The 26,724-nt window shown below is 47.1% G+C and overlaps 1 protein-coding gene across 4 annotated transcripts in view; it reads right to left on the bottom strand.

Annotated features, from left to right (window-relative positions):
* BRDT (bromodomain testis associated) overlaps nucleotides 1-26,724 on the bottom strand; it is a 1,895,586-nt gene that overhangs the window by 942,662 nt on the left and 926,200 nt on the right. For all 4 annotated transcript variants that reach the window (XM_085602176.1, XM_085602174.1, XM_085602177.1 and 1 more), the window contains one exon: nucleotides 8,798-8,859. In XM_085602176.1, coding sequence (XP_085458302.1) covers nucleotides 8,798-8,859 — 62 coding nt within the window. The remainder of the gene's footprint in view (nucleotides 1-8,797; nucleotides 8,860-26,724) is intronic.

Below are 26,724 nucleotides of genomic sequence, written 5' to 3'. Positions count from 1 at the left end.
GACCTATCTCCCTTCTGAATTTTTAAGCCAAAGTTCTGGCCAAGATCATTGCGAATCGTTTGAGCCCTGTCATACAATCCCTGATCCATCCAGATCAATCTGCCTTTATGCCGCACTGGATCACAAGGCTCAACTTGCGACACCTATACAGAGTCATGCATATGACCCAAAAGCAGCCAGACGTACCTGCAGCCGTCCTCTCACTGGATGCGAGAATGGAATTCAACAGCATCGAGTGGTCCTACCTTTCTGCTGTCTTGGAGAAGGTGGGCATTGGCCATAATCTGCAAAAGTGGATTCGGCTGCTATTGACCGCTACGATGGCACATGGCAGGGTCAACGGAGTTATTTCCAGAGCCTTTGCCCTTCACAGGGGGACGCGACAGGGGTGTCCATTGCCACCGATGTTATTTGCACTAGCATTGGAACCACTGGCAGCCTGGATAAGAGGAGACCCGGTGGTAAGGGGTACTGACATCAGGTTTGGGGTCTAGATGGCACATCCTGGGTGTCACAGAGAGTACACATGGCCACAGTGGGCCAAGTTCTGGCTAGCACTAGCGGGGGGGTCGCCAAGCGAAATATTGCCCGGGCTTGGGGGGGCAGCAGAGCCCCCGACACTGGAAGCATGGATGTGCGATAAGGACTGGTGCCATAGGGCAGGACAAGTGGTCTATTAAAGTGGTCTCAAATGGGAGAAAATATGGGGGGCATGGGCACAGTATAGAGTCCTGTGAACGGGGCCTCGAGGTGTGTCCTACATGTTCTCCTATAAGAGTTAGGCGGAAAATTCCATCTAGTAAAGCGGTAAAACATGCAGCATGTATTTGAGCTTGATATTTGGAGGGATACAGGGCTACCGTATTAACTTTATAACCAGCAAATGTATGTCTATGTATGTTTTGTCTCTGAAGCTTGTTCTTTTGTTCAATAAAAAGAATTCGGAATAAAAAAGATATACGTCATGATCCTGGTGTAACGCCTGAGGCCAATCCTTAGTAAACCGATTCATCCAGACCAATGCGGCTTCATGCCAAAACACAGTACAAGACATTGCCTATGACGTTTACACCTGGCCCTGGCGCACCACCAATCACTCACTCCCTACTTGGCACTCCTCCTGGTAGACTTCGAAAAAGATTGACACAGTGGACTGGCAATATCTCGATGATGTTAGCTGCAGAAGGACTGGGACAGTCCTTCCACCGTCATGTCAAGGTCCTCGATTCCAAACCAAGAGCGAGGGCACTCAGAAACAGGGCTCTCTTGGGAGTCATTCCCGATTAAAAGGGGCACTAGACAGGGATACCCCTCTCCCCTCTCCTGTTCGCCCTCACGATGCACCCCTTGGATTGCACCATCCGGGCCGACGCTCAGATCACAAGTTGGCAGTGGGATCGTGCCCACACCGAAATAATTGCACTATATGCAGGCGACGTGCTTCTTTTTCTTGCAGACCCAGCCCAGTTCAGGCCCAGATGCCTCCGGAGCCGCCACACCTTTGAGCAGGTCTCTGGCCCCCGTCTCAAACCTGCCAAGTCGACCTTGGTACCCCTCTTTCACAAGAGTGCTTTGACTGGCAATCAAACATCCTCATTAGACGACAGTCATTCAAGTATCTTGGGATATGGGTGGCTCTACTTTCCGACCTAGAGTGGGCACTAAACATCACTCCACTAGTCAAGATGGCTAAAGAGGATCTCCGGGGCTGGCAAACATTGCCACTCAACCAGCTGGTCAGAGTGTCCCCTTTTCAAAATGATGATCTTCCCCCGCTTCTTGTACATTATCCAAAATACCCCATTTCACCTTCCGCGGGCCTGGTTCAGAGAATTGGACAGTATGGCCACGAAGTTCCTGTGGGAGGGCAAGAGGCCGCACATAGCTCTGGCCCACGGATGACTGATCTCTACTTGTACTATTTAGCCACCCGATTGCTCGTCTTACAAGACTGGTTTACCGGCGGCTGGTCCAATCCTGCGTACAGGGTTGAACTAAGAGACCTGGGACTCCCACACATCCAGACTATGATACATGGGGATCGGTGCCAAGAGCCTTGCCCTCAGTGACCGGTGCGGTCATGCAGGCTTGGCGCACAGCCTTGCGCCACACCCAGTGGGATACCAAACTGACTCAACACACACCCCTTTGGCAGGGAGATTGAGGGACGTGCGAGCCTTGGAGGGATTCAGAGGCTGGGACCTTATTGGAATATCACAATTGGGGGAAATCTGGATGGGGGATCACATACGATCATTTTAAGAACTACAGCGGTGCTACACCCTCCACCACTCACAGTTCTACAAATACTTACAATTACGCCACGCTGTCAATAGACACCTAACAATTAGTACAGCCCTTCCTAAATTCAGTCCAATGGAAGCACAAATCATGATGGGTGACTTGGGAAAGGACGGGGTCTCGCAGACATATCATTCCCTAACCAACAACAGCCCAACATCACTTGACTCACTCGGACGCCGATGGGAGGCGTGGCTGGGTCCCCTAGAGGACGAGGACAGGCGAGACACCTTAATGGCCCCCAAGACCGTTACCACTTCAGCCAAATTTAGTATAATCTAGCTATACTACCTCCATAATGCCTTCCTAACCCCAGACTGGCTTTATAGAGCAGGTCTGCGACCCTCTTCATCCTGTCCGCGCTGCGGTCTAGAACCGGCTGACTTCTACTATATAGTCTGGTCCTGTCCCCACCTCACCCCCTACTGGGATGCAATAGAATCTGCAATCACAGGTGCCCTGGGTAGGGATGTGCCACATAACCCCCTGAACCACCTCCTGGGCATCACAGGTGGCTTAGATGGGTCCGGAACAGATAAGCTCTTCCTTGGCACACCTACCATGGTGGCCGAGCAGAACATCGCCGCGCCATGGAAACTGTCTGATCCCCCCCCCCCCGAGTATTGCTAAATGGTGGAAGGGTGTGGACTGGTGCGCAGTGCAAGAGAAGTCACTCAACGGTCTGGGGCAAATGGCTGAACCAAGTGTGATGTATGTATACCCTGTCTCTTCCCGTATTATGATGGCATATGACAACACGCTCACAGTGAGAGCGGCATGTATGTCCGCGCATGAATATACTGATGATTATTCCATTGCATCAATTGCTATGATTTACCTGTGCTGTACGGTTCTCTGTTTATTAAAAAAAATCAATTAAATGGAGTATCAAAAAAATAAGCTTCTCACAAAGTGGGATTTCTCCCCTACTAGTCTAACGGTAGTGTCTGGAGGGTTTGATGCCTGCTGGAAAAGATAAGGTGAATGAGGGAAACTACTACACTTATGGTAGACTTGCATGTGCTCATATGAAACTGTCTCACTTATCAAAATAATAACTGGACTCACTTTACTACTACAGTCCTTGATGCCCTGATAGGACATCCAGGTGAGGATAGTGTATTCCTTCTAGCCACACCTATGGGGAAATTAATTTGCATTTACTTCTTGCTATAGGAACAACAGAGGCCCAGTAACTTAAACTGCAGATAGTCCCCCCCCCCCCCAAACACATGTGACAGGAAATGATATGGCCCATTTTCACAATAGAAAAGCTCTCGCCTATTTTACTCTATACATCGTATAAATTTGAGAGGACATGGTGTCCATTTCTCAGCCTTATGAAAAGACATGCGGTGACTGGGGGGTGATCCGGTGGTCTTGTCAGAGGTTTACATCTTTCTAGATTGTGAGAGATGCCTCTTACTAGAGAGGGAGAAAACGTTAATATTGTATAATGTTGTGGAGCTTCTTTCTTTATCTGTTCTACTATGAAATGACTTCTGTATAGCCAGTTCATTCATCTTTCCTGAACACCCACAATGTTGTTGATTATTCTGTCTGTACGCGGTAATGCTTGTTAGTGGAAACTTGACATGTGCAACTGTCTCATGTACCAATGTCCGTGACGAGAAAAAAATGATGTTAAAAGGGCTTTTGCTGCTTACTACCCAATTATCAAAATACTCTACAATGGAAAATATAAACTTTGTAGATGAGAAGCTTAACTTTCCTTCTTTTTTGACAAGTGGCATTTCGCCTCACATTAAACAAACAAGCATTGGTATAGCAAATAGGTCTCACCTTTGGGACCTTATAAGTGATTAGCCAGATGTTTTGGTTTGGCCTTTGTTTTAAGCTATGTTGTAGAGCACTGTGGCTGCTGTGCAGCTGTGTTGATTTGTAATGTTGAGCTGCCTTTATGTTGAGGTTTTAGTTTATGCTGATGTAGTGCTTCACTTATGTTGAAGTTGAGCTTTTTTGGTGCTGAATTGCTGCTGTGGTATAGCTCTACTGGTGCAGGGCTGAACTGCTGGTGTTGTAGTGATGCTGACGTGGAGCAGCGCTGATGCTGAGGTGGTGCAGCACTGTTGCTGAAGTGGTGTTGTGTTGGTCCGGATTTGCTTTTGAATTTTGGCTGCGTTGGTGTTGGTGCATTGATGCTGGGTGGAGCTGCGTTGATGCTGAGATGGTGCTGTGTTCTGCTGTGTTGATGTTGAGGTATTGGTACACTGGAGCTGAGGTGGCCCTGTGCTTTTGCCGTTTTGGTACTGCACTGGTTGTGGTGCATTAATGATGATGTGCTGTGTTGGTGCTTATGTGCTGCTGTGGTGATGTTTATTTGCTGCTGTGCTGGTGCCGATGAGTTGCAGAACGATGCTGAGATGGTGTTTAGTGATGTTGAGGTGTTGCTAAGTGATGCTATGGTGCTGTTTATTGATATTGATGTGTGAGAGTGATGCTGATGTTGTTCTGTGTGATACTTTGGTGTTGCGCTGGTGTTTAGGTGGTGCTGAGTGGTACAGAGTCACACAACTTTGAGTAGAAGTCAGGATGTTATCCCGGTTCAAAGTCAGCATCGCTTACCACTATGCTACATCCCTTTCGCAGTGAATGCATGCTGACTGATACATAAAACGAACATGTGGCATGCAAAACGTGTATATCGCGTGTACAGTCTACCAAGATTACTGCTTAGTGACCGAAAAAATACACTTTGTTGCAATACGATTCGAACTTTGTTTTTTTTATAACAAAAACGTTTTTACACTGGTTCGTGTACCTGTGTGAATAAATCCCACTCTTTTAGCATTTGTTTTGGAGGTAAAAAGGAGCTTAAAAGTCTGCTGTAGTGTAAAACATTAGCATGTTCCCTACAGCTGCGAAAGGAAACCAAGACGAGCTAATTGAGTGTAAATAAGCCTTGTTGTAAAGATCCTAATCTTTGCGTCTGCAGCATCTGTGAGATGCAGATCAGTAACTTAAAAACAACGTGCAAAAACAACTGTAGGTCACAGCTAAAAGGTACAAAAAAACAAGAAATGCGACACGTAAAAGGATTTTAGAATTTATAAATTGATTTTATGGATGCCAGACAGGCCCTAAAGTACATGGGACTACATTTATTTTATAAAATCGTTCCAGTATGTTTACAGAAAACCAGAATTGAATCCAGATTGCAGGCATTCATATTATGTAGTGGTATGTTACATATAGGAAGAGCGCACTGGTAAATATAAGCCAATATTTTTGGGTGCTTAGCACTAGCACCTTATAATCAACAAACACTTCTGTTCATATCCCGAGCACATGTAATTTTAGTGCATCTTAAAAATGTAGGGTATGTGCCCAAATCACACGTTGTAGAGCAAATTTTGAAACTGGAACCCGAGTTCCAAGGTGGTACAGAATCACACGATTTTGAGCAGAAGCCAGGCTGATGTCCCAGTTCAAAGTCAGCAGTGCTTACCACTAGGCCACATCCTTTTCGCAGTGACTGCATGTTGACTGATACACAAAACGAACATGTGGCATGCAAAACGTGGGTATATCGCGTGTGCAGTCTACCAAGATTACTGCATAAGGACCGGTACAAGGGGCTGTGTGAAGAGCAGAATGGTGCGCATTGCCTGGTTACTGTAGGTCGAGTAGTACACCAAAATCACAGACGTACATTGCAGACGTGTGTGCCTTGGCATTGTTCTGTTATTACTGCATGCTGATTGGCGGAGTTCACATGTAAAGTGGAACGTGAGTTCCACGGTGGTACAGAATCACACGACTTTGAGCAGAAGCCAGGATGTTGTCTCGGTTCAAAGTGAGCGGCGCTTACAACTATGCTACATCCCTTTCACAGTGACTGCATGCTGACTGATATATAAATCGAAAATGTGGCATGCAAAACGTGGGTATATCGCATGTGCAGTCTACCAAGATTACTGCATAGTGACCAGTACAAGGGTGAATTGTTATCCTATTATGTTTGCAGCTACCCAAACACTAAATTAGTATTATCAAAGAAAAAATACACTTTTTTGTTGCAATACGATTCGAACTTTGTTTTTTTAAAACAAACGTTTTTACGCTGGTTTGTGTAGCTGTGTGAATAAATCCCACTGTATTAGCATTTATTTTGGAGGAAAAAAGGAGCCTCAAAGTCTGCTGTAGTGTGAAACATTAGCACGTGTCCTACAGCTACGAAAGGAAACCAAGACGAGCTAATTGAGTGTAAATAAGCCTCGTTGTAAAGATCCTAATCTTTGTCTGCAGCATCTGTGAGATGCAGATCAGTAACTTAAAAACAACGTGCAAAAACAACTGTAGGTCACAGCTAAAAGGTACAAAAAAACAAGAAATGCGACACGTAAAAGGATTTTAGAATTTATAAATTGATTTTATGGATGCCAGACAGGCCCTAAAGTACACGGGACTACATTTATTTTATAAAAGCATTCCAGTATGTTTATAGAAAACTAGGATTGAAACCAGATTCCTGGCATTCATATTATGTAGTGGTATTTTACATATAGGAAGAACGCATGGTAAATAGAAGCCAATATTTTCGGGTGCTTAGCACTGGCACCTTATAATCAACATAACAGCTTCTGCTCCAGTCCCGAGCACATGTATTTTTAGTGCATCTTAAAAATGTAAAGTATGTGCCCAAAATCACACGTTGTAGAGCAAATTTTAAAACTGGAATGTGAGTTCCAAGGTGTTACAGAATTACACGACTGAGTAGAAGCCAGGATGTTGTCCAGGTTCAAAGTCAGCAGTGCTTACTACTAGGCCACATACCTTTCGCAGTGACTGCATGCTGAGTGATACACAAAACAAACATGTGGCATGCAAAATGTGGGTATATCGCCTGTGCAGTCTACCAAGATTACTGCATAGTGACCGGTACAAGGGGGCCGTGTAAAGAGCAGAATGGCGCACATTGCCTGGTTACTGCAGGTTGAGTAGTACACCAACATCACAGACGTACATTGCAGACGTGTGTGCCTAGGCATTGTTCTGTTATTACTGCATGCTGATTGGCAGAGAAAAATTAAAACATGTAGCGCAGAAACTGTTCACATGTTTGCTTTACTTTTATTACAGCATTCTGGCTGGCACACTGCATTTTGTTTCGAAGGGTAGAACGCTGTGAAATGTAAAGTTTTTTTCTGTATGCCCAGTGGCACAAAAGCAAACGTGAATCCCTAAAGCTGCCACCTGATAAGATTCCCGGAACATTATTTGTTACAAATTCAACACTAAAAGCTCATAAGTCACCAACATGAAGGAGCTGCCTCAATTTGCGATACCGGGGGCCTGTTTCCCTTAATCTGTTTGTGGAGAGCATGTGGGGGCAGAATGCTGATCAGTGATAAAATCATCGCAACACAAATGCAAACATTAAAACTCACCGGTCAAACCCCCAAAAAAATTTCATGCACGAGCAAATTGGGAGTCACCAACACCAAAAACTAAAAACAATTCAAAGCCACATACTTCACACTAGTGGAAAGCATGTGGGAGCAGAATGCTGATCAGTGATAAAATCATCGCAAAACAAATGCAAACATTAAAACTCACCATTCACCCCAAAACAAAATTCCATGCACAAGCAAATTAAGAAAGACACCAACACCAAAAATGAAAAAACATTCAAAGCCAAATACTTTACCACACTAGTGGTACGATTAAACACAATGTGCTCCCTAAAGCTGACGCCTAATAAGATTCCCGGAACATTATTTATTCCAAATTCAACACTAAAAGCTCACAGGTCACCAACACGAAGGAGCTGCCTCGGTACTCCTGTGCAGTGTGATCGCTAACGGGGGCCCCCCTCTCCTGGTAACAATCCGTACCTGTATGTAAGGGATTTGTGGTACCAGGGGCCTGTTTCCCTTAAACTGATTGTTGAAAGCATGTGGGGGGGTATAATGCTAATCGGTGCTAAAATCATGGCAACACAAATGCAAACATTAAAACTCACTGTGCACGGAACGGATCTGCAGTACCGGGGGCCTTTTCCCTTAAACTGATTGTGGAGAGCACGTGGGGGCATAATGCTAATCAGTGCTAAAATCATCGCAACACAAATGCAAACATTAAAACTCACCGTTCACCCCCCCCAAAAATACCCTGCATGAAAAAGTTAAGAACGACACCAAAAACGAAAAATAGTTCCAAGACAAATACTTCAGCACACTAGTGGCAGGTTTACAGTAGTTAGGCGGTGCTGCATAGTTGTTCCCAAACAAATAAAAGAGGAACTAAAAGACAGATTAACCGGTCAAAAGCAAAAGATTTAAGCTGAAAAGCGACCAAGCCAATAAAAAGGCGATAGGCGGAGTTTCACCACTGTTAAGGATTACTGGATGTCTCGGAGAGACAGCACATGCGCGCTGCCTGGGCGAGACCTAAAAAGGTTTTTTGTGTTTACTACCTAACTATCAAAATACTCTACAACGGAAAATGTAAACTTTGTAGACGAGAAGCTTACCTTTCCTTCTTTTTTGACACGAGTGGCATTTTGCCCCACATTAAATTGATGAACATGCATTTCTGAAATTGTAAAAAATAATTATAATTAAAAATGTCCAATTACTAGTTAAAGCAACTGCAGCACCATCATACTATTAATGCATTACAGTCTACTCCATTTAAAATGAGCATTGAGAAAGGTAACAGGCTTGGATTTTGTATAGGGCAGTGGTTTCTAACATTTTGACTTCTGTTGACCCCCACTGGAATAATTATTTGAAGCTAGGGAGCCTAAGCATTTTCTATGATTTGAACCTCAAAATAATGCACAAAAATATAAAAGAAAATATACAATAAACACATTCAAATATGGAAATATTTTGTTAAATTCACAATCAAATATAGAAAAAAGACTTTTGTACAGCCGTAGACCCCCCCGAGTAGGCCTCGTGGACCCCCATGGGTCCTTGGACCACAGGTTAAGAAACCACTTGTATAGGGCATGCACACAGACCAGCAACATTCACGCACCCATTGATCAAGATGACACATTCAAATATGGAGATTGGGCAATGTACCTAGGGACATGTATGCACACACAGACCAATAGATCTACAGCCACACACATGCCCACAGACAAGACACTCATGCTCACAAATCAATAGGCACTCATACAGATAAGCCAACTGACATTGGTGAGTAGCATGCTTTATAAACCCCGATTGATTGACATGCAGTTTCCAATCCATGTAGCCTGAAAGACATGTCATGTTGGTTGCTTGCCTAGAACATTATGCTGTTCTAAGGCCATCTCAGAGCATCAGATATGACAGGAGAGTCTAATTGAGAAATCAAGAAGTGGAATGAGGAAGAAGTATTACGATAGTAATGATCTTCTCCAAAAGATAGCATTAGTCCGTAGCGGACCTATGTCTGGTTGGCAAGGACGAAACAATTTGGAAATAGACCATGAGAGAGCGCGGGAAACAGAAATCAAAGGCTGGCAAGCAGTTTGTAAAATCAGACGGGAGGGTGCATTATGGATTTTGCTTTAGAGAGATGACATCATAAGCAGGGGAGAGACAGGTATCTATGTCTATAAACCAAAGCACAGAGGCTGACAAACATGCAGGCACCCAAACAATTCAAAAGAACACAGACATCCAGAGAGTACAGCACACATTTAGATGCATACACACACGCCCTGCCCCCCCCCCCCCCCCCCCGAGGCAAATGAACAGACAGAGAAAATAAGGCAAAGAAGGATGTATGGCTACAGGCCTCGTGTGTTATTGGCAGCGGAAAGATTGGGGTGGATGGACTAGTTCAGTCTCTATGTCCATTTAACCAATTTCCTATTTGGAATGATCGCATACTGTTAACAATGCAGTGCTCTTTTCATTGTAATTCCATCATGTGCCTCTTTTCCAAGTCATAGATACGTTGCACTACAATTTAGCTGCTTAATTTCTATGAAACAGATTGGTGACGCACTTGTATTTGCCAGATCGCTCATCTAGATCAAACACTGAGGATCAAGTCCTGGATTATCTCTTTACAAATAACTTATCATATGCATTGGCTATTGGAAGTAAATGGGGACTTCAGCTCCTGAAGTGCACTGTTTTAAATAAAGCCAAGGACTGAATAAATGGTGCACAATGTCCCAGGAACAAAATAAACATGTCCTGGCATTTTGGAAGATGATGAAGAAAATGCACCACACACATTTAAGTTTTTTTTATGATGTCTTATGTGTTCCTGCATTCACCCAAATTAAATGCTTTTGTATACAACAACAAAACGTAGCAGCCACTACACAAGTTATTTTTTTTTACTGTGCTTAGCTATTTGCATCTGCTTATGGTTAATACCGACAATTGCTACCTAGGAAATAATCACTGCAAATCCTCTGACATTAAAGAAACGTTACCATGAGCTAGCCATGAATGAATTTCTGTTTTTTTATTTTCATTTTAATCTTATAAAGCACACCTACACCTAATACAGGCAACTTGGCATTAAAGGAACACTATGAAAGGAAAAAAGCTAAATATCAGGAAAGACAATATCTTACCTGAATACATAGGTTTTGATATGTAGAGGGAGATTGTTTCAAAGTTGTGACACCAGGAGGCTAAGCGTTCTTCCACATAGCAAATGTGGCAGCATTTAACCATAGCAAGCAGGATTCAGAGCATCCGTTTCTGCAAATTATACAGTAATGGACACGTCTTGTAGGCCAGATTTCTCTGTGCCTTTGAATACAGTGTGCATAAGACCTTCAAATATAATTCTTTAAGAGGAAGCCAATGCATGCAGAATCTGGGTGCCTAAGGGCCTGATTTAGATCTTGGCGGTACTGGTACTGCTGTTTTTGTCAGCAGTTTTCCCACACGTTATCTTGTCGGTCTGCCCAATCGATTCAGATGTTGGCTGGTCATTGGTGGGAAGACCGCCGCTTACGCCAGAATCTTTCTCCTGCTTTGACAGCATCAGAGGCAAAAACTGCCGGTGGAGGGAGTCTTGCCAAGATTCCCACCGTCCAGATTACGATGTGCTTTTCCGTCGAAGCAACTGTGGCGTAGAAATCTCCAAGCGTAAATTGGAAGAAACAAAGAAAAAAAGGTGAAAACTCACCTTTTTTCAGGTTTCCATTACCGATTCGGTCTTGAACGCCATTGGCCAGGTCCTTCCTTTGTTGCTTTTACTTGACCCTGACACTCTGGCACCCTGTTGTCGCTAGAATCGAAGATAGGCTTTGGTGGTGGGTGTGGGTATACATTCAACAGTGTGTGTATGTTGTTGGTGTGCAATGAAATATGTATAAAAAAAAAATGGACAGTACACACTACCTACATATACATATTGACAGAATCACAACATATATGTGTATTGAGATGAAATTAAGTAGCATTTACCTGTCTCCACACCTTGATGGCTTCACTCTGTCAAGACTCTGCTGCCAGGACACTGCCAGCACAATTGAAACATCTAAATCGCCTGCAGGCATGACGGAGTACTGTTAACAAGCAGAGAAGACCGCTGCAGGACACTAAATACAGCGGGCAGACTGCCGTCAACTTGACGGAGTACTTGGGACCGTTGCCACAGTGGGACAACTGATACCACCAACATCTAAATCAGGCCCTAAATGTGAATGTAGTTCCATAGGTGAACCACTATCTGCACACAAATATTCTGAACTATTTGTAATGTAACTAGAATACCTGCAAACAGGCCCAAATAGAATGTTAACAGCAACCAATTTGAGACATGACATGCCGAAACCACCCATGCCTGAAAATCCTGTGGAAGGAATGAAAGACTCTTCATAGTAGCTTAAGTGCAAAAGTGGACTGCTGACACTGCATTAACTTAGGGGTAAGAGGGGGGGTGAGTTACCTTTCCTGATATGTGATTGAGACTTTCCTAGAGAGGATGGTCAGATTTTAACATACCATTGAACCATGTGGTTTCCCAAGTCCATTATTTCTGTCTTGTTTGAGTTCATCTTAGAAAAGAATGTTGACATCCACGCCATATCCAACTACTAAGCAAACTGTTAGATTGGAGCCTGATGGTTTAGCCGAAGAGCAAGCTGTGATTGGCATAAGTCAATGCAAAACATCCACTCGATCCGATTTATTGAAGAAGGTGCCACATGCAAATATTGAAATATGTTGTTGACGAAAAAGAGAACTAAGGGACTCCACCTTTGATGGACAGAGGTGGATCTATATGTGGTAAAGACACTGCCTGCACTTAGTTCTCCAGAAATAAGAGTACCACATTCCTACTATGCCACAGATGCCTATCTATCTCAAGCAATCATAAGGATGGAGTGGTAAATCGTGTCATTTGACATTAATCAGAACAATAGTTTCCAGTATAGATCCTAGTTCATCAACTCCAGTGCCAGGGTAGTTGCTGATGAGTCTATTGAGAGCGTGAGTTGATCTATTAATATCCATCCATTCAGTTTGCCAAGTGCTAGAAACATGACGATGGATCAATAGTTTTTGACTACCACTCCATTTAGTCTTTTTACAGCAACAGAGTAACCCCTATTGCTTTCTACTCTGGTGGTACCATGTCAACGGTTAGAGAAAGGTTAACTTTGCTATTGAGAGCCAGAGCGAGTGTTAATGCACAAGAGTGAATAAAGGATACTGGGGACAGGTCATCTGGAGAAGTTGATTTAATTTTCTTTACAGTTATTTCAATTTCCTCTCGGTTTGAGAGTTAAAACATCCCTGGTGACAGGTGGAAGAGGAGCGTTCTGAAGGATACAAGTGGTTAGGTCTTTATGTTGGCATATATTTTTTGGACATGAAATCCAGGCTAAGACTTCCCCAAAATCATGTAATGCATGGTCAGTAGAGAAGGCACAACATGGCTTTAGAAAGGAGTGTACCATTTGAAAAGCTTGTGTGGAGAGCTGGTCGAGCTTAGTATATGGGTATGCAGACAGCTATAATTGGCATGAACAAGATTTTTCTTATATAGCTTCAGATCCAGTCTGTACGAAATGACTGAAAACACTAGGTATGTTTTTCTCCTTTTTCATTCTAGCTGTCTCAAAATGAGTGGGTTTTTTATTTATACGTCTTCAGAGTACCATGGGTTTAACGTTTTTCTAGTTAGCATATTATAAGTTTTTAGGGCGATTTCTTTGTACAGCACTTGTACAGCTGGTGCTAGTGCCACAATTATGAAAATAAATGTTTTTTATAAACGGATTGCTGTGAAAGGCCCTTTATTTATAGCAGGGACCACAGACAACAAATCAAATCAATTGAAAGCAACCCCCTGATGCAGGCTCCACTCCAGCATCTAGCTAAATGTTTGTCTTTAGAGAGTATACAGCAAATTACATCAGATCAGCATGGCAACTCCAGCTGGAACAAATGGCTGCAGCAAGGTTAGGAAGCAGGAACATTTGTGACTGCTGTTTCTGTGTCTGGGGCTCCTCTATTGTTGCATCTGGCCCTCTCCGCAGAGTTACTATCTAACTTTTTGCCTTCACCCTGCCTGTTTTCTGAACTCATTTTTGTTGGTTTAGGACTCCACACTTTACCTCTGCTAAAAAAAAAAGTGCTTGTGCTCTCTCCATTAAACATGGTAAAATTGACTTAAGCCCAATTGGCACATTTAATTGACTTGCAAGTCCCTTGTAAAGTGGTACCCAGGGCCTGTAAGCTATATGCTACTAGTGGTCCTGCAGCACTGATGGTGCAACCCACTTATGTAGCCTTTGTAAACATCTCTCAAGCATGTCATTGCAGCCTGTGTGTGAAGTTTCAAACTGACCTTTCAACCTGGCAAAATAAATCTTTTGCAAGAGCTCAACGTTCCTTTTTAAAACATATAGGTCACCCTTAGAATAGGCCCTACTCAGCCCATAACGGAGGGTGTGTTGTATTTAAAAAGTAGGACATGTACTTTTAAGTTTTACAAGTCCTGGTAGTGAAAAAATCAAAATCTGTTTCACTATTGCAAGGCTTATCTCTCGGATAGGATAACACTGGGTTACCCTTTTATATTTAATTAGTGATAACTTTTGTTTGGGAGCAGGTAAGAATGTAATGTTTGGTGTCTGAGGAATTGTAATTAAAAACCCTCCTCAATGGTAAAAGTCATATTTTAAGTCACAATTCTTAAAATGGCACCTTTAGAAAGTTGTCATTTGCTTGCCCTAACCATTTTGTGTCTACCATCTGCATCTTGGGTCACAAGTCTATATGCAGTTGGACTTTGTGTAACCTTCACAGACGGTATCACAACTGAGGATTTAGGTGCTGGCACAATGGGCTGTGTTGACTTGATTGGAGGGGGATGGACCTCAGTGGTGTAATGTAAAATAATGCCCCACCCCACAGAATGTGATGAGGGACCCTGGCATCTCCGAGATCGCACATTCATTTTTCTTGGGCTCAATTGGAACCCCCTGACTGGTTGCCCCCCCCCACCCCCAAGCTGCAGGGGCCTGCTCGGGAAAGCAGAGTGATTTCCCCAAGCGTTTATCTATTTCTTATTCCATGCTTTTCGCACATGTTCAAAATGGTATGCAATGGCATGACTTAGAGGGTGAGGGAGCCCCCTCCAAATTAAGAAACCCTGGGGCCCCTACCGCACCGCCGGGGCAGGGGTTCTCTGTTAGGCCCCGGAGCTGTCACCTACCATACTTACCCTTCAAAGGCACGGTCACAGCTTACACACAAAGGACTTCCCAGTAAACTATTGTTCCCCCAAAGAGACTGGGACTAGCGCAAGGAGGCAGGAAATTCCAGACACCTCTGTGGCCCGGTGGCGGGGGGACGACTTTAGAAGCATCTCCCACTTCAAAGGGGGAAGCATGTATAACAAGCATTGGCAAAGCCAATAGGTCTCTTCGGATGCAAGAGCTTCTGGCTTTGCCAATATGTTTTAGACATGTTGCATAACTGCAGTTCTGCATTGCTAAAAGTTAGTGATGTTAAGGAGACTGGTGTAGATTAGAGCGGAGTGGAGTAAAGCGGAGTGGAGTAAAGCGGAGTGGAGTAAAGCGGAGCGGAGTAAAGCGGAGCGGAGTAAAGCGGAGCGGAGTAAAGCGGAGCGGAGTAAAGCGGAGCGGAGTAAAGCGGAGCGGAGTAAAGCGGAGCGGAGTAAAGCGGAGCGGAGTAAAGCGGAGCGGAGTAAAGCGGAGCGGAGTGGAGCAAAGCGGAGTGGAGCAAAGCGGAGTGGAGTGGAGTAAAGCGGAGTGGAGTAAAGCGGAGTGGAGTAAAGCGGAGTGGAGTAAAGCGGAGTGGAGTAAAGCGGAGTGGAGTAAAGCGGAGTGGAGTAAAGCGGAGTGGAGTAAAGCGGAGTGGAGTAAAGCGGAGTGGAGTAAAGCGGAGTGGAGTATCAGAGTGGCTTGGAGTGTTGTGCAGGGAGTAGAAGAGTGTAGAGTGGAGTAGAGTTGAGTAAAGTAGAGTGTCAAAGTGGAGCAGTGTGTTGTGGAGTGGTGTAGAGCAGAGTAGAGTGTTGTAGAGTGTGTTGCATAGAGTGTTGTAGAGTAGGGTGCCATAGAGCAGAGTACACTGTCATACACTGGAGTGACAGTGTGGAGTAGCGTAGGAGAGTGGAATGGCAGAGTGGAGTAGAATGCTGCAGAATCAGTAGAGTGGAATGGAATAGAATGGAGTGACGTGGAGTGGAGTAGTATGTTGTAGAATAGAGTGGACCAAAGTGGAATTGAGTGGCCTAGAAGGAGTTGCGTAAAGCACCAGAGTGGAGAAGTGTTGTAGCATGGCACAGAGTAGAATGGAGTAGAGGGTCATAGAGTGGAGTAGAGTTTAATGGGTAGAGCATTACAGAGTGGAGTAGAGTGGCCTAGAGTAAAGTGGCATAAAGTACAGTGGTGCAGAGTAGATTGGCGGAGAGTGCAATTCCATAGAGTGCATTGGTTTTGAGTAAAGTGGTATAGATTGCATTAACCTATAGTGCAGTGACCTAGAGTAGAATGGTTCAGAGTGCAGTATTGTATAGTGTAGTGGTGCACAACAGATTAGAGTGGTGTTGAGTGATGCAATGTGTAGTGGCGTAGAGTGCAGCTGAGTGGCGAAGAGCTGCGTGGTGCAGAGAAGAGCAGTAGCGTAGAGTGGTGCAGCACACAGTGGTGCAGAGTAGAGTTGTACAGAGAGCAGTGGCATAAAGTACAGTGGTACAGAGTAGAACAGAGTGGTATGAAGTGCAGTGACGTAGATCGTAATTGTGTAGAGTGGCATAGCTTTCAGTGGTTAGAGTGCAGTGGTGCAGAATAGAGTAGCGCAGACTAGAACAGTGTGGTGTACAATGCAGTGACAGAGTGTAATGGTGTAGAGTGGTGTAGCATGCAGTGGCGTGCAGTTGTGTAGAGTAGATGGGCACTGAGTTCACTGGCCGAGAGTGCTGTCTTGCAAAGTAGAGTAGCGTAGAGTGGCACAGAGTAGAGTGACAAAGTGGGGCATAGTAAAGTGGCGTGGAGTAGCACTGCATGCAGTGGTTTACAGTGTTGTAGGGTATAGTGGTGCAGAGAGCATTGGTTTTGAGTAAAGTGGTGTTGAGTGCATTGGCGTACAGTGCAATGGTTTAGAGTAGTATAGAGGGCAGTGAAGTGGTGCAGAGTGGAGTGGTTTAGGATAGAGTGCAGTGCCATAGAGAAGTGGCACAGTGCATTGGTGTAGAGTGCAGTAGCATAGAGTGCAGTGTTGTAGAGTGGAGTGGCGTAGAGTGGAGCACAGAAGAGTGTAAAGGACTAGACTGGGCTGATGTATGGTGCAGTGGCGACGAGTGCAGTGGTTCACAGTAGAGTGGCATAGAGTAGAGTTCTGCAGAGTAGAGCAGAGAGGAATAGAGTGCAGTGGAGTAGAGTGTCGCACCAGATGCCAGAAGTGCTAAAGCTGGCCCCGGTAGTAAGCCATTGTTTCAGTGGAACATGTCTCACCTATTTAATTGTTGAGAACACATGCCTCTAACAAATAGTATAAAAACTATGTTTTGACATAGGCAGGATGTTTAAGGCTGTAGGCTAAATTCTGTAGTGGGTTTCCTGGCTCCAGTTTTTAGTTTTCAGGACAGCAGTAATCTTTGTATCTGTAGCTCTGTGCTACTGCACGTGTCGCACATACTGAGGCTATTGGTCATTAAATGAAGTTGTGTAGGTTACACCTTTTGGCTTGACAATGCATACTATTATTAAAAGGGTTTGGTACTGGGACCCACTGAAAAAGATCATTAGACATCTACTAGAGGTTCACATTAAGCAAAAGCCAACAGTGCTTTGATAGAAGAACATCAACATATTTGTTTAGTGCGTGCATCTCCTCCCTAAAGGCCTGTTTTACGGGTTATGTTACAGCCTTGTAAACTGGAGCATCGAAAAGGCACGAGCGGGCTCCATGGGAGAGTAATGTGCATTCATCTTGCTTTCCTATAAAACGTTGAAGTCACAGAAAACACCATGCTCCCTAGGAAGACAGAGCTGGACATTTGACCTTTGTGTTTAAATGTACAGCAAATCTAACAAGATAAGAACAAGATGTAAAGGGCTGTTTATAGAAACTGAGATCTTGGAGTGATACTGTAAACAAGGTTTGGGCAACAAAAGGGACAAATCCAAGCTGGACAGCCTAAAACAAATAGAGCCTGCAAACAGAAAGAAAGGAAAAGTGAGTTACACACCAGAAAGCAAATGGTAAGCAATGGGCAGAATGCATTCCCAGGGCAGCTTTCTGAATGTCCCCAAGATTTCTTCAGCAAACCAGACAGCTGTGCTGTCTGGTAGGCTTTGACCTAAAAATGAGACCCACTCTTCAGTACACTCCTACAACTTTGGATACAGAAGGAGGACTGCCCTGCTGCCAGAGAACTACCCTGCAGTTAAGGCCCACCCTGCTGTCTGAGATGAAGAATGGACTCAGGCTGAAGTGACTTCAAAAGTCAGCTGACTATCTCTTGTTCAGAGCTACAGGGACACAACAAGCTCCAGAGGCCTCTTTGCAATTGCCTAGCTGACCTGGTGAAACTGGACCTGCCTGAGCCCTGCTGGACTCTGCTGGAGTAATTTCCTGATTCCCAAGACACGCCTCCGAGGTCCTGGACCCTTGGTGTGGCATCAGGTGAGCTCCTATTTGAAGAAAAGGAGAAATTATTAAATTTGGGGCTCTTCGCGATCATCAGGGGCCCGTTCAAACCCAGACCTCATGGCCTGCACTGCCTACCAACACAAAGCTCAGGTGAACCTGACTCTTCACACTGCAGCGACCACCAGTGAAGACTGGCAGCACGAGACCTGCACTTCGCGCTACAGTAGCGACAGCCCACTAACAAATCTCCAGTGACCTCTGCCAGGATCTTCGTATTACTGCTATGGCCAACCGCAACACTTGGCCTTTTCTTTGTGCTACGGTGATGACCATCAGCAAAGCTCTCCCTGCTCTCTCAGCCTCCCCCATCGTGAATGAAACTATGAACGCTGGACTTTAGAAGGTAACTTTTTCCAGCTGGACTAACCCGGTCCCTGTATCCGGCCCACTCTCCAACACGGTTGGCCTGAACACGTAGCCTTAACCCTGTCTCGTATGACCAGCTAGCAGAGAGTGGCACTTTGTACTTTCAGGTGCTAGACTTATCTTAAACCTTTAAAAATGCATAGCTCTGGTTCTACTGATTGGATTTTTGTTGCTTTGGTGTCAAATTTATTAAATGTAACTCTTTTCTACATTGGTGTAGGCATTTCTCTTGTGTTGTGTTTTTACATTATTACTTTTTGTGTGCTGCATAAATACTTTACACATTGCTTCTAAGTATGTCTGACTGCTTTCTGCCAAGCTATCAGAGGGTTAAGCACCGGTTAATTAAGTGTATTTTTGTGGTTCACCCTAACACGGACTGTGGCTGCTGCTTGAGTAGAGTTTCATCCCTCTTGCAACCAACATTCCAATGTTTTTATCACATCTATCACTTGAGTGGAAGTAACGGACAGGTGAGATTCTTCTCCTCCTATCCATAACTGATCTACCATTTAAGGAACACAACAGGGACATGATTCTCATCTAGACACAAGCAAATCTTATGCTGGGTAAAAGATGGCAATATTGACACAAACCTGAAACCTTGACTCTCCAATTCGCCATGCATCTTAGGCAGGCTTCTCAGACATCTTGGTAGCCAAGAAAGTGACATCATCAGGTTTAATTCCCCAAGGAAACCAGGTACGCAAGGTGCCCACAAGTAAAGATTCTGCCCCTACTTCCGTTCTCTAGGCAAGCAAATCCACACAGCTGACAAAGCAGTATTTTTTTTAAAGAAATGAGAAGTACTTTGGGGACTGGATCCAAATAGACAGCCAATTTCAATATAAACCTTTAAGTGCCCAGGTGTTCACCAGCAGGGGATGGCCATCCCAAAGCTGACCTCACAGGAAAACTAAAACCCACCAACCGCTGAAGGGATTTTCTTTTTTTAAACTAACAGGGAAACCCTTTGGAATGCAGGGAGACCACTTCCCAACCAATAGACCTGGACATTTGACTTTCGTGGGGAGTAAAGTTGGGGGGCTAATACTCCTTCACAGTCCTAATTCGCCTCTCCAGTTGAGCTGTACCACCTTAATCCACAAGTGAATATGGTTAAATTCTAACTTATAAAAGAGTGTGACTTCCAAATTCCACCAGTTACTACTTGTGTAACGATATATCTGTAAGAGACATTAGTTAGTGATAGATTCCTTACCTTAGAATATCCCCAGGCGTCAGACTGGATCAGGAAAGTTTTTTGTAGCAGTACCCCTGCGCGTCAGTAGGTGGCGTCTTGCGGCTCCGCGTCCGTCACTGGCGTCGTAAGCGCCAAGATGACGTCACGGAGACTACTTAGGCGCCACCCATGCGTGCTGAAGTCAGTTCTGTACAGGACTTTCTGCGCCAGGAACGCAGAGCCATGCAAGAAACTGACCACTGGTGCCATGAAACTAGGGCCCTGAAAGGGGCATGACCTTAACCCTAGAATCAGTTTGCAGAACGGGGAGGATGGGTGGGGCGGTAAGGAATCTATCACTAACTAATGTCTCTTACAGATATATCGTTACACAAGCAGTAACTTGTGCATCTGAAAGAGACACGTTAGTGATAGATTCCTTACCTTAGAATAGATACCCCAGCAATACCAACCCCGGTGGTGGGTCTGCAAATAGATTACACCAGAAAGTCACGGAGAACAGAACGGCCAAAGAAGCCAACTCTCCGGACCGGACTGTCAAGGCAGTAATGCTTGGTAAACGTGTGCAGCGAGGCCCACGTAGCTGCCTGACAAATGTCCTGCAAGTGGACGCCACGTCCCAAGGCAGTAGTGGCTGCAGATGCCCTGGTAGAATGGGCACGCAGCCCCACAGGAGGCTCCTTCTTAGCTAAGGAGTAACATGCTTTGATGCACAGAACGACCCACCGAGAGACGGTCCGTTTGTGCACAGCCCAACTTTTTTTGGCACCCACATAGCCAACAAAGAGCTGGTCATCCACCCACAACTGCTGTGTACGCTTTAGATAGAAAGCGAGCGCACGTTTTGGATCCAGACGGTGGAGCCGCTCTTCCTCCCTCGAAGGATGGGGAGACGGAAAGAAGGTAGGCAAAGTGATGGTCTGCCCGATGTGAAAGGGCGTGACAACCTTTGGCAAGAAAGAAGGATGGGTCCTTAAAACCACCTTGTCTGGATGAACAGAAAGGAAAGGAGGTTTGGAAGAAAGAACCTGGAGCTCACTCACCCTTCTAGCAGAGGTGATAGCTACCAGGAAAGTCGTCTCAAGAGTGAGAAGACGCAAAGGACAGGTATGAAGGGGCTCGAAGGGAGGGCACATCAGATAAGTCAAGACAAGGTATAAGTCCCATTGAGGCAGAATGAACGGCACAGGAGGAAACGTGTGCGTAATACCTTTCAGGAAACGGTTAACAACCGGGGACTGAAAAAGAGCAGGCTGATCTGGAAGCCATAAAAAGGCGGAGATGGCCGAAAGATTACCTTTGATAGTGCCCAGAGCAGAGCCCCGCTGGGCCAAAGAAAGAAGGAACAGGAGGACTTCAGAAAGAGGGGCAGAAAGGGAATCCACAGCCTTCGCTGTGCACCATGCCACAAACTTGTTCCACCTGCAGGCGTATATCGTTTTAGTGGAGGGACGCCTGGCTGCCAGAATGAGATCACAGACTTCGGGAGGAAGATCGAAAGCTGTCAACTGTCGCCGCTCAATCTCCACGCATGGATGTGGAGGCTGGGCAGGTTCGGGTGGAGGACCGCCCCCTGCTGCTGCGACAGAAGATCCTCCCGAAAAGGCAGGCGGATCGGTGGATCAACCACCATGCTGAGTAGCTCGGGACACCAGTACCTTCGTGCGCAATCAGGAGCCACAAGGATGACTTGGGCCTGGTCGCGCCGAATCTTCTTCAGTACTCTGGGCAGAAGAGGCATAGGCGGAAAGGCGTACAACAGAACGCAATTCCACTCGCGACGAAAAGCATTGCCTAGCGAGTGCCGCCTTGGAAACTCCAACGCGCCGAACTGATGACATTGCGCTTTCTCTTCGGTGGCGAATAGATCTAACCAAGGCTCTCCCCACTGCTGAAAGAGACCTTGCGCCACGTCAGAGTACAGATGCCATTCGTGATCCATCAAGCACCGGCGGCTGAGTTCGCCCGCCCTGGCGTTCAGAGATCCTGCCAGGTGTTGAACCACCAAGGTGATGCCCTGATGTTCCAGCCATGTCCAGAGGCGCAGAGCCGACCCCACCCGCCTTGTTTGTTGCAATACCACATGGCGGCGGTGTTGTCCGAGAACACCTGCACCACACTTCCCCGGACAGAGGGAAGGAATGCCTTCAGTGCAAGTCGGATCGCCCGAAGCTCCAAAAGGTTGATATTGAGCCGGGACTCTGCCGGAGACCAGAGTCCTCTGATCTCCGCCTCCCCCAAGTGGCCTCCCCATCCCAGGAGGGACACATCAGTCACCACTGTGTGCTCCGGTTGGGAAAGGGAGAGGGATCTGCCATTGACCCAATCTGGATTTGTGAGCCACCACTGCAATTGTCGTGCAGTGCCCTCCGAGATCTGGACATGATAGGACCGGTTGCCCTGATGCTGCGCCCACTGGAACTTCAGGTCCCAAAGCAGAGCCCGCATATGCCATCTGGCATGCTGCACTAGCAGGAGGCCATCAGGCCCAGGAGCCGGAGGGTCATCCTGACAAACCCGAGACAGAGGCTGAAAGATCATAATCATAGCCTGAATATCCCGGACTCGCTGCTCGGGATGAAGGGGAGCTTCTGAGAGGGACTCGGGTGCGACTTTGGCACGTTGATGAAGAACCCCAGCAAATGCAGGAGGTCGGCTGTAGTCTGGAGGTGGTTGACGACTGCCTGGGGCGAGTCTGCCTTCAACAACCAGTCGTCGAGGTAGGGGAAGGCTGACACCCCAACCTGTGCAGGTGAGCTGCGACCACCACCATCACTTTCGTGAACACCCGAGGGGCACTGGTAAGTCCGAAGGGGAGCACGGTAAATTGAAAATGCTCCTGGTGTACCGTAAACTGCAGGTATTGGGGAGGGGAAAATTTGCATCCTGCAAGTCCAACGCTACCATCCAGTCTCCAGGGTCGAGGGCAGCCAGGACTTGAGCCAGAGTCAGCATTCTGAACTTCTCCTTCCGGAGGAAGCCATTGATGTTCCGGAGGTCCAAGATGGGGCGCAGGCCCCCTTTGTCCTTCTTGGGGACCAGGAAGTAGTCGGAATAACAACCACGTCCTACTTCTGGCCCAGGAACGCGCTCGATGGCCCCCTTGACCAAGAGGGCTGTAACTTCCTGCTGGAGAAGCAACAAGTGATCCCCAGACATGCGGTGGCACCGAGGTGGCATGGCTGAAGGGGAAGACTGAAAGGGAAGAGAATAACCCTTGCAGATGATCTGCAACACCCACTCGCCCGATGCGATATCGTGCCAGTGGTGGAGGTGGTGGCGGACCCTGCCTCCCACCGGCGTGGGGTGCTCCACATAGCTTGGATTAGGAAGGTTTGGAGGTAGAAGCAGCGGGGGCGGAGGTGGATTGCCCCCCACGCTGATTCCCAGAGTCGCCCCTGCAGAAGCCACGTCCGCGGCCGCACGAAGGCTGGTTCTGCACAGACTTGTTGAAGGAACGTGCCTGGGCGCCCCTGCCTTGGCCACGAAAGGAACGAAACCCAGGAGTGGCTGGGCTCTTTGTGGAAAGGCCCAAGGACTTGGCCGTGGCCCGCGAGTCCTTAAAGCGCTCCAGCGCACGGTCAGCCTTATCGCCAAACAGGCGAGTGCCATCAAAGGGCATGTCCATGAGCGAGCTCTGGATGTCAGGCGAGAACCCAGTGGATCGCAACCAAGCGTGGCGAAGCAGCGCCCCGGTCGCAGAAATCACCCTGCCCAACGAGTCAGCGGTGTCCAAACCACACCGAATGGCGAACTTAGTTGCATCCTTACCCTCAGCAACTGCCTGGGAAAGCACAGCATGGACCTCCTCAGGACACTGAGGCAACACCTAAGCAACTGTGTCCCACACCGCGTTAGAATAGCGGCCCAACAAACAGGTGGTGCTCACCAACCGCAGCCCCAAGCTGGCCGACGAGAACATCCGCTTACCAAACTGCTCCAGTCTCTTGGTGTCCTTATCCGGTGGAGCCGTGGTAAAGGCACGTCGAGGCCTGGATGACCAGATTCTCAGGCGTGGGATGAGTGGTCAGAAACGCAGGGTCGCCTGGCGACATTTTTATCCACAGGGGACCCTGTGGCCCGCCACAACCAAGTGCCCAACAGGACGTTGGTGGGGGCATCGTTGAAGGGAAGCAGTGGCGCCAACGAAGTCGAAGCCGTCTGGAGCACCTCAGTAAGGAGGTTAGTTTTGAGGGCTAACGTAAGAAGATCAAGATTGAGGACCTCAGCAGCCCGACAGAGCACTATCGTGTAGGAAGCGCCCTCCTCCATCGTAGGCAGGGGAGAGGCAAACCCCGGGTCAGAAGAGACATGGAGTTCGCCGGCGTCCTTCAGATCATCCACCCAGTCCTGCTCGGAGTCACATTGACGGGCAAGAGGGTCCTCGGACCTCTCCCAGTCATCCTCCACCTCCGTTGCAGGAGGAAATGGTCGCGGCGGCAGAGCCGGAGAGGGGACAAACTGCGTCAGAAACGGCGTCGGCCGGGGTCGGGCCAGCGCCGTCTCCCAATGCAGATCCCAGGCAGGAACGAAATGGTCCTGGAATCGGGGCAAGGGGGGGAACAAACGGCACTCACTGCGGCGCCTGAGGCGGAGCCGAACCTCATGGCGCCGGGGCCAGAGCCAATGGCGTAGGAACCTGTGGCGCCAAGGCTGAATCTGTCCGGCAGTGCCGGCGGGCCAACAGGACCTAAACACGGGACCGCGGGGACCAAAGGTGCGCCGGTGGGAGCCCGAGGTCTAAAAAAGCCGCAGTCCATGGTGGCAAGAAACTCTTGCACCTGCTCGGGAGTCACCGACGGACCCAGGTAAGGAGGGTATGCCGCGGGACTCCCAGGAACCAAAGGGGCCGCAGGGGCACAGCCCCTGTCCCCCTCGTCCGCATCCGAGGACCGACAGGGGGGCGTTGGAGAGCGAACACGCTTCTTCGACTTCTTTATATGTCGCTTACCGGAATCCGAGGGCGAAGACTCGGAGCCCGAGGAGCGACGACTGCGGCCCCACGAGCGGTCCCGGGAAAGGTCCCTGGAACTGGAGCGGCGTTGGGACGAGTGCCGGACCTCCAGCAGCTTCCGGCGCCGCTCCCTCAAGGCCTTCGGGGCCATGGCTCGACAGTCCCGGCAAGACAGGGAGTCATGGTCGGTCTCCAGGCAGTAGAGGCAAACATCATGGGGGTCCGCCACCGACATGTTGCGATGGCAGGCCCCACAAGACAAAGCCAGGCATCCCTACGTGCACAAGGAGAAAAAAGGGGAGACAAAAAGTCTCAAAAGAGTAGTCAGAAAGTGACTAAGGTACGTGCTCTATCTGGATCTGCGCTTGCTGGCGCAGAAAAAGAAAACTGACGTCAGCGCGCATGGGTGGCGCCTAAGTATTCTCCGTGACATCATCACGGTGCTTACGACGCCAGTGACGGGCATGGAGCCGCACGACGCCACCTACTGACACGCAGGGTACTGCTACAAAAAACTTTGCGGATCCAGTCTGACGCCTGGGGATATTCTAAGGTAAGGAATCTATCAAACATGTCTTTCAGATATGGTCTTTTAGGTTCCCTGAAAATCAATTTGCTAATCAGGGAAGCTTTCCATCATCCACACACAACGAGCCCACGGGTCCAGAAAGAATGCCTAAGAGAACAGTGGACTAAGCAAACCCAAGGGCAACGCGGGGGATATCCCTTATCAGGACGGTTCCCCTCACACACCATAGGTGTCATGCTTCATCATAGGGGTGCCTCCTCGCGTCAAGGTCTGGAAGCCCGCCTTGGGAAACAAAGCTCCCCACCAAAGGTTGGTTGGCGCGTGTACCTACAGCTAAATTACCCCCGGACAAAAGTGGTTAGATTGGTTCCATCGGTGAGGTCTACTGGACACAAGTATACTGGTTCAGTATAGTATAACAGCATGCACCGTACTTGGTTCTTTTTGAGCAGGAGAATATGGCATTGCAAATGGAAAATGTTGGTCTACAACGGTATTACATTGCCAACCGTGGAGAAATAGGGTTGTCTATGACTTCAGAGAAAATTACTTTGATGCAGACCTAGTATTACAGATCATCATAAACGTAGAACAGATTATTAGTATATCCTTTTGACTTTCTCTACTAACTTTCTTCTTCATATTCTAATTTACTTGTTTATGGTTCACTCATCCTTATTATTAAAATAGAATGTATCTTCAGGGGCAGAGGTTGTAAGACCACTTCATTATTTGCTGCAGACCTGCTCCACTGGCCCTGCCTGAGCCATGCGGGCCTCTGCTGGAATGAGTTCCTGATCCCCAAGAGATGCCCCTCAGGTCCATGACCATTGGTGTGGCATCAATTTTACTCCTCCTTAAGGAAAAGAAATCCTGGAGTTTGGCCTCCTTGCGACTGCTAACTGGCCCGTTCACACCAAGATCCTGCTGCGCGAAGCTCCTGTAAACCAGACTCTTTGTGCTACAGCGATAACCAGCAACCTGAGATAGGCACTATTTGCTACAGCATTGACAACTTGTGGTGACCACCAATGCACCATCCACGACGCCCAAGAAGATATTTGCGCTACATCTATGGCCATCCACGATGGCTGGCCTTTTCTTTGCGCTACAGCGACAACAATCTACAACGCTCTCCCTGCTCCTCCACTGCAAACAGTCTCTTTACGGTAGACTTTTGAAACTAAATTTTTCCGTGGGTCTAACCTCGTGCCTATAACTAGCCTGCACTCCATCGCGGTCGGCC

Source organism: Triturus cristatus, chromosome 4_2, assembly GCF_964204655.1.
Source record: "Triturus cristatus chromosome 4_2, aTriCri1.1, whole genome shotgun sequence".
NCBI lineage: Eukaryota > Metazoa > Chordata > Amphibia > Caudata > Salamandridae > Triturus > Triturus cristatus.
This window is presented reverse-complemented; position numbering and strand designations above follow the sequence as displayed.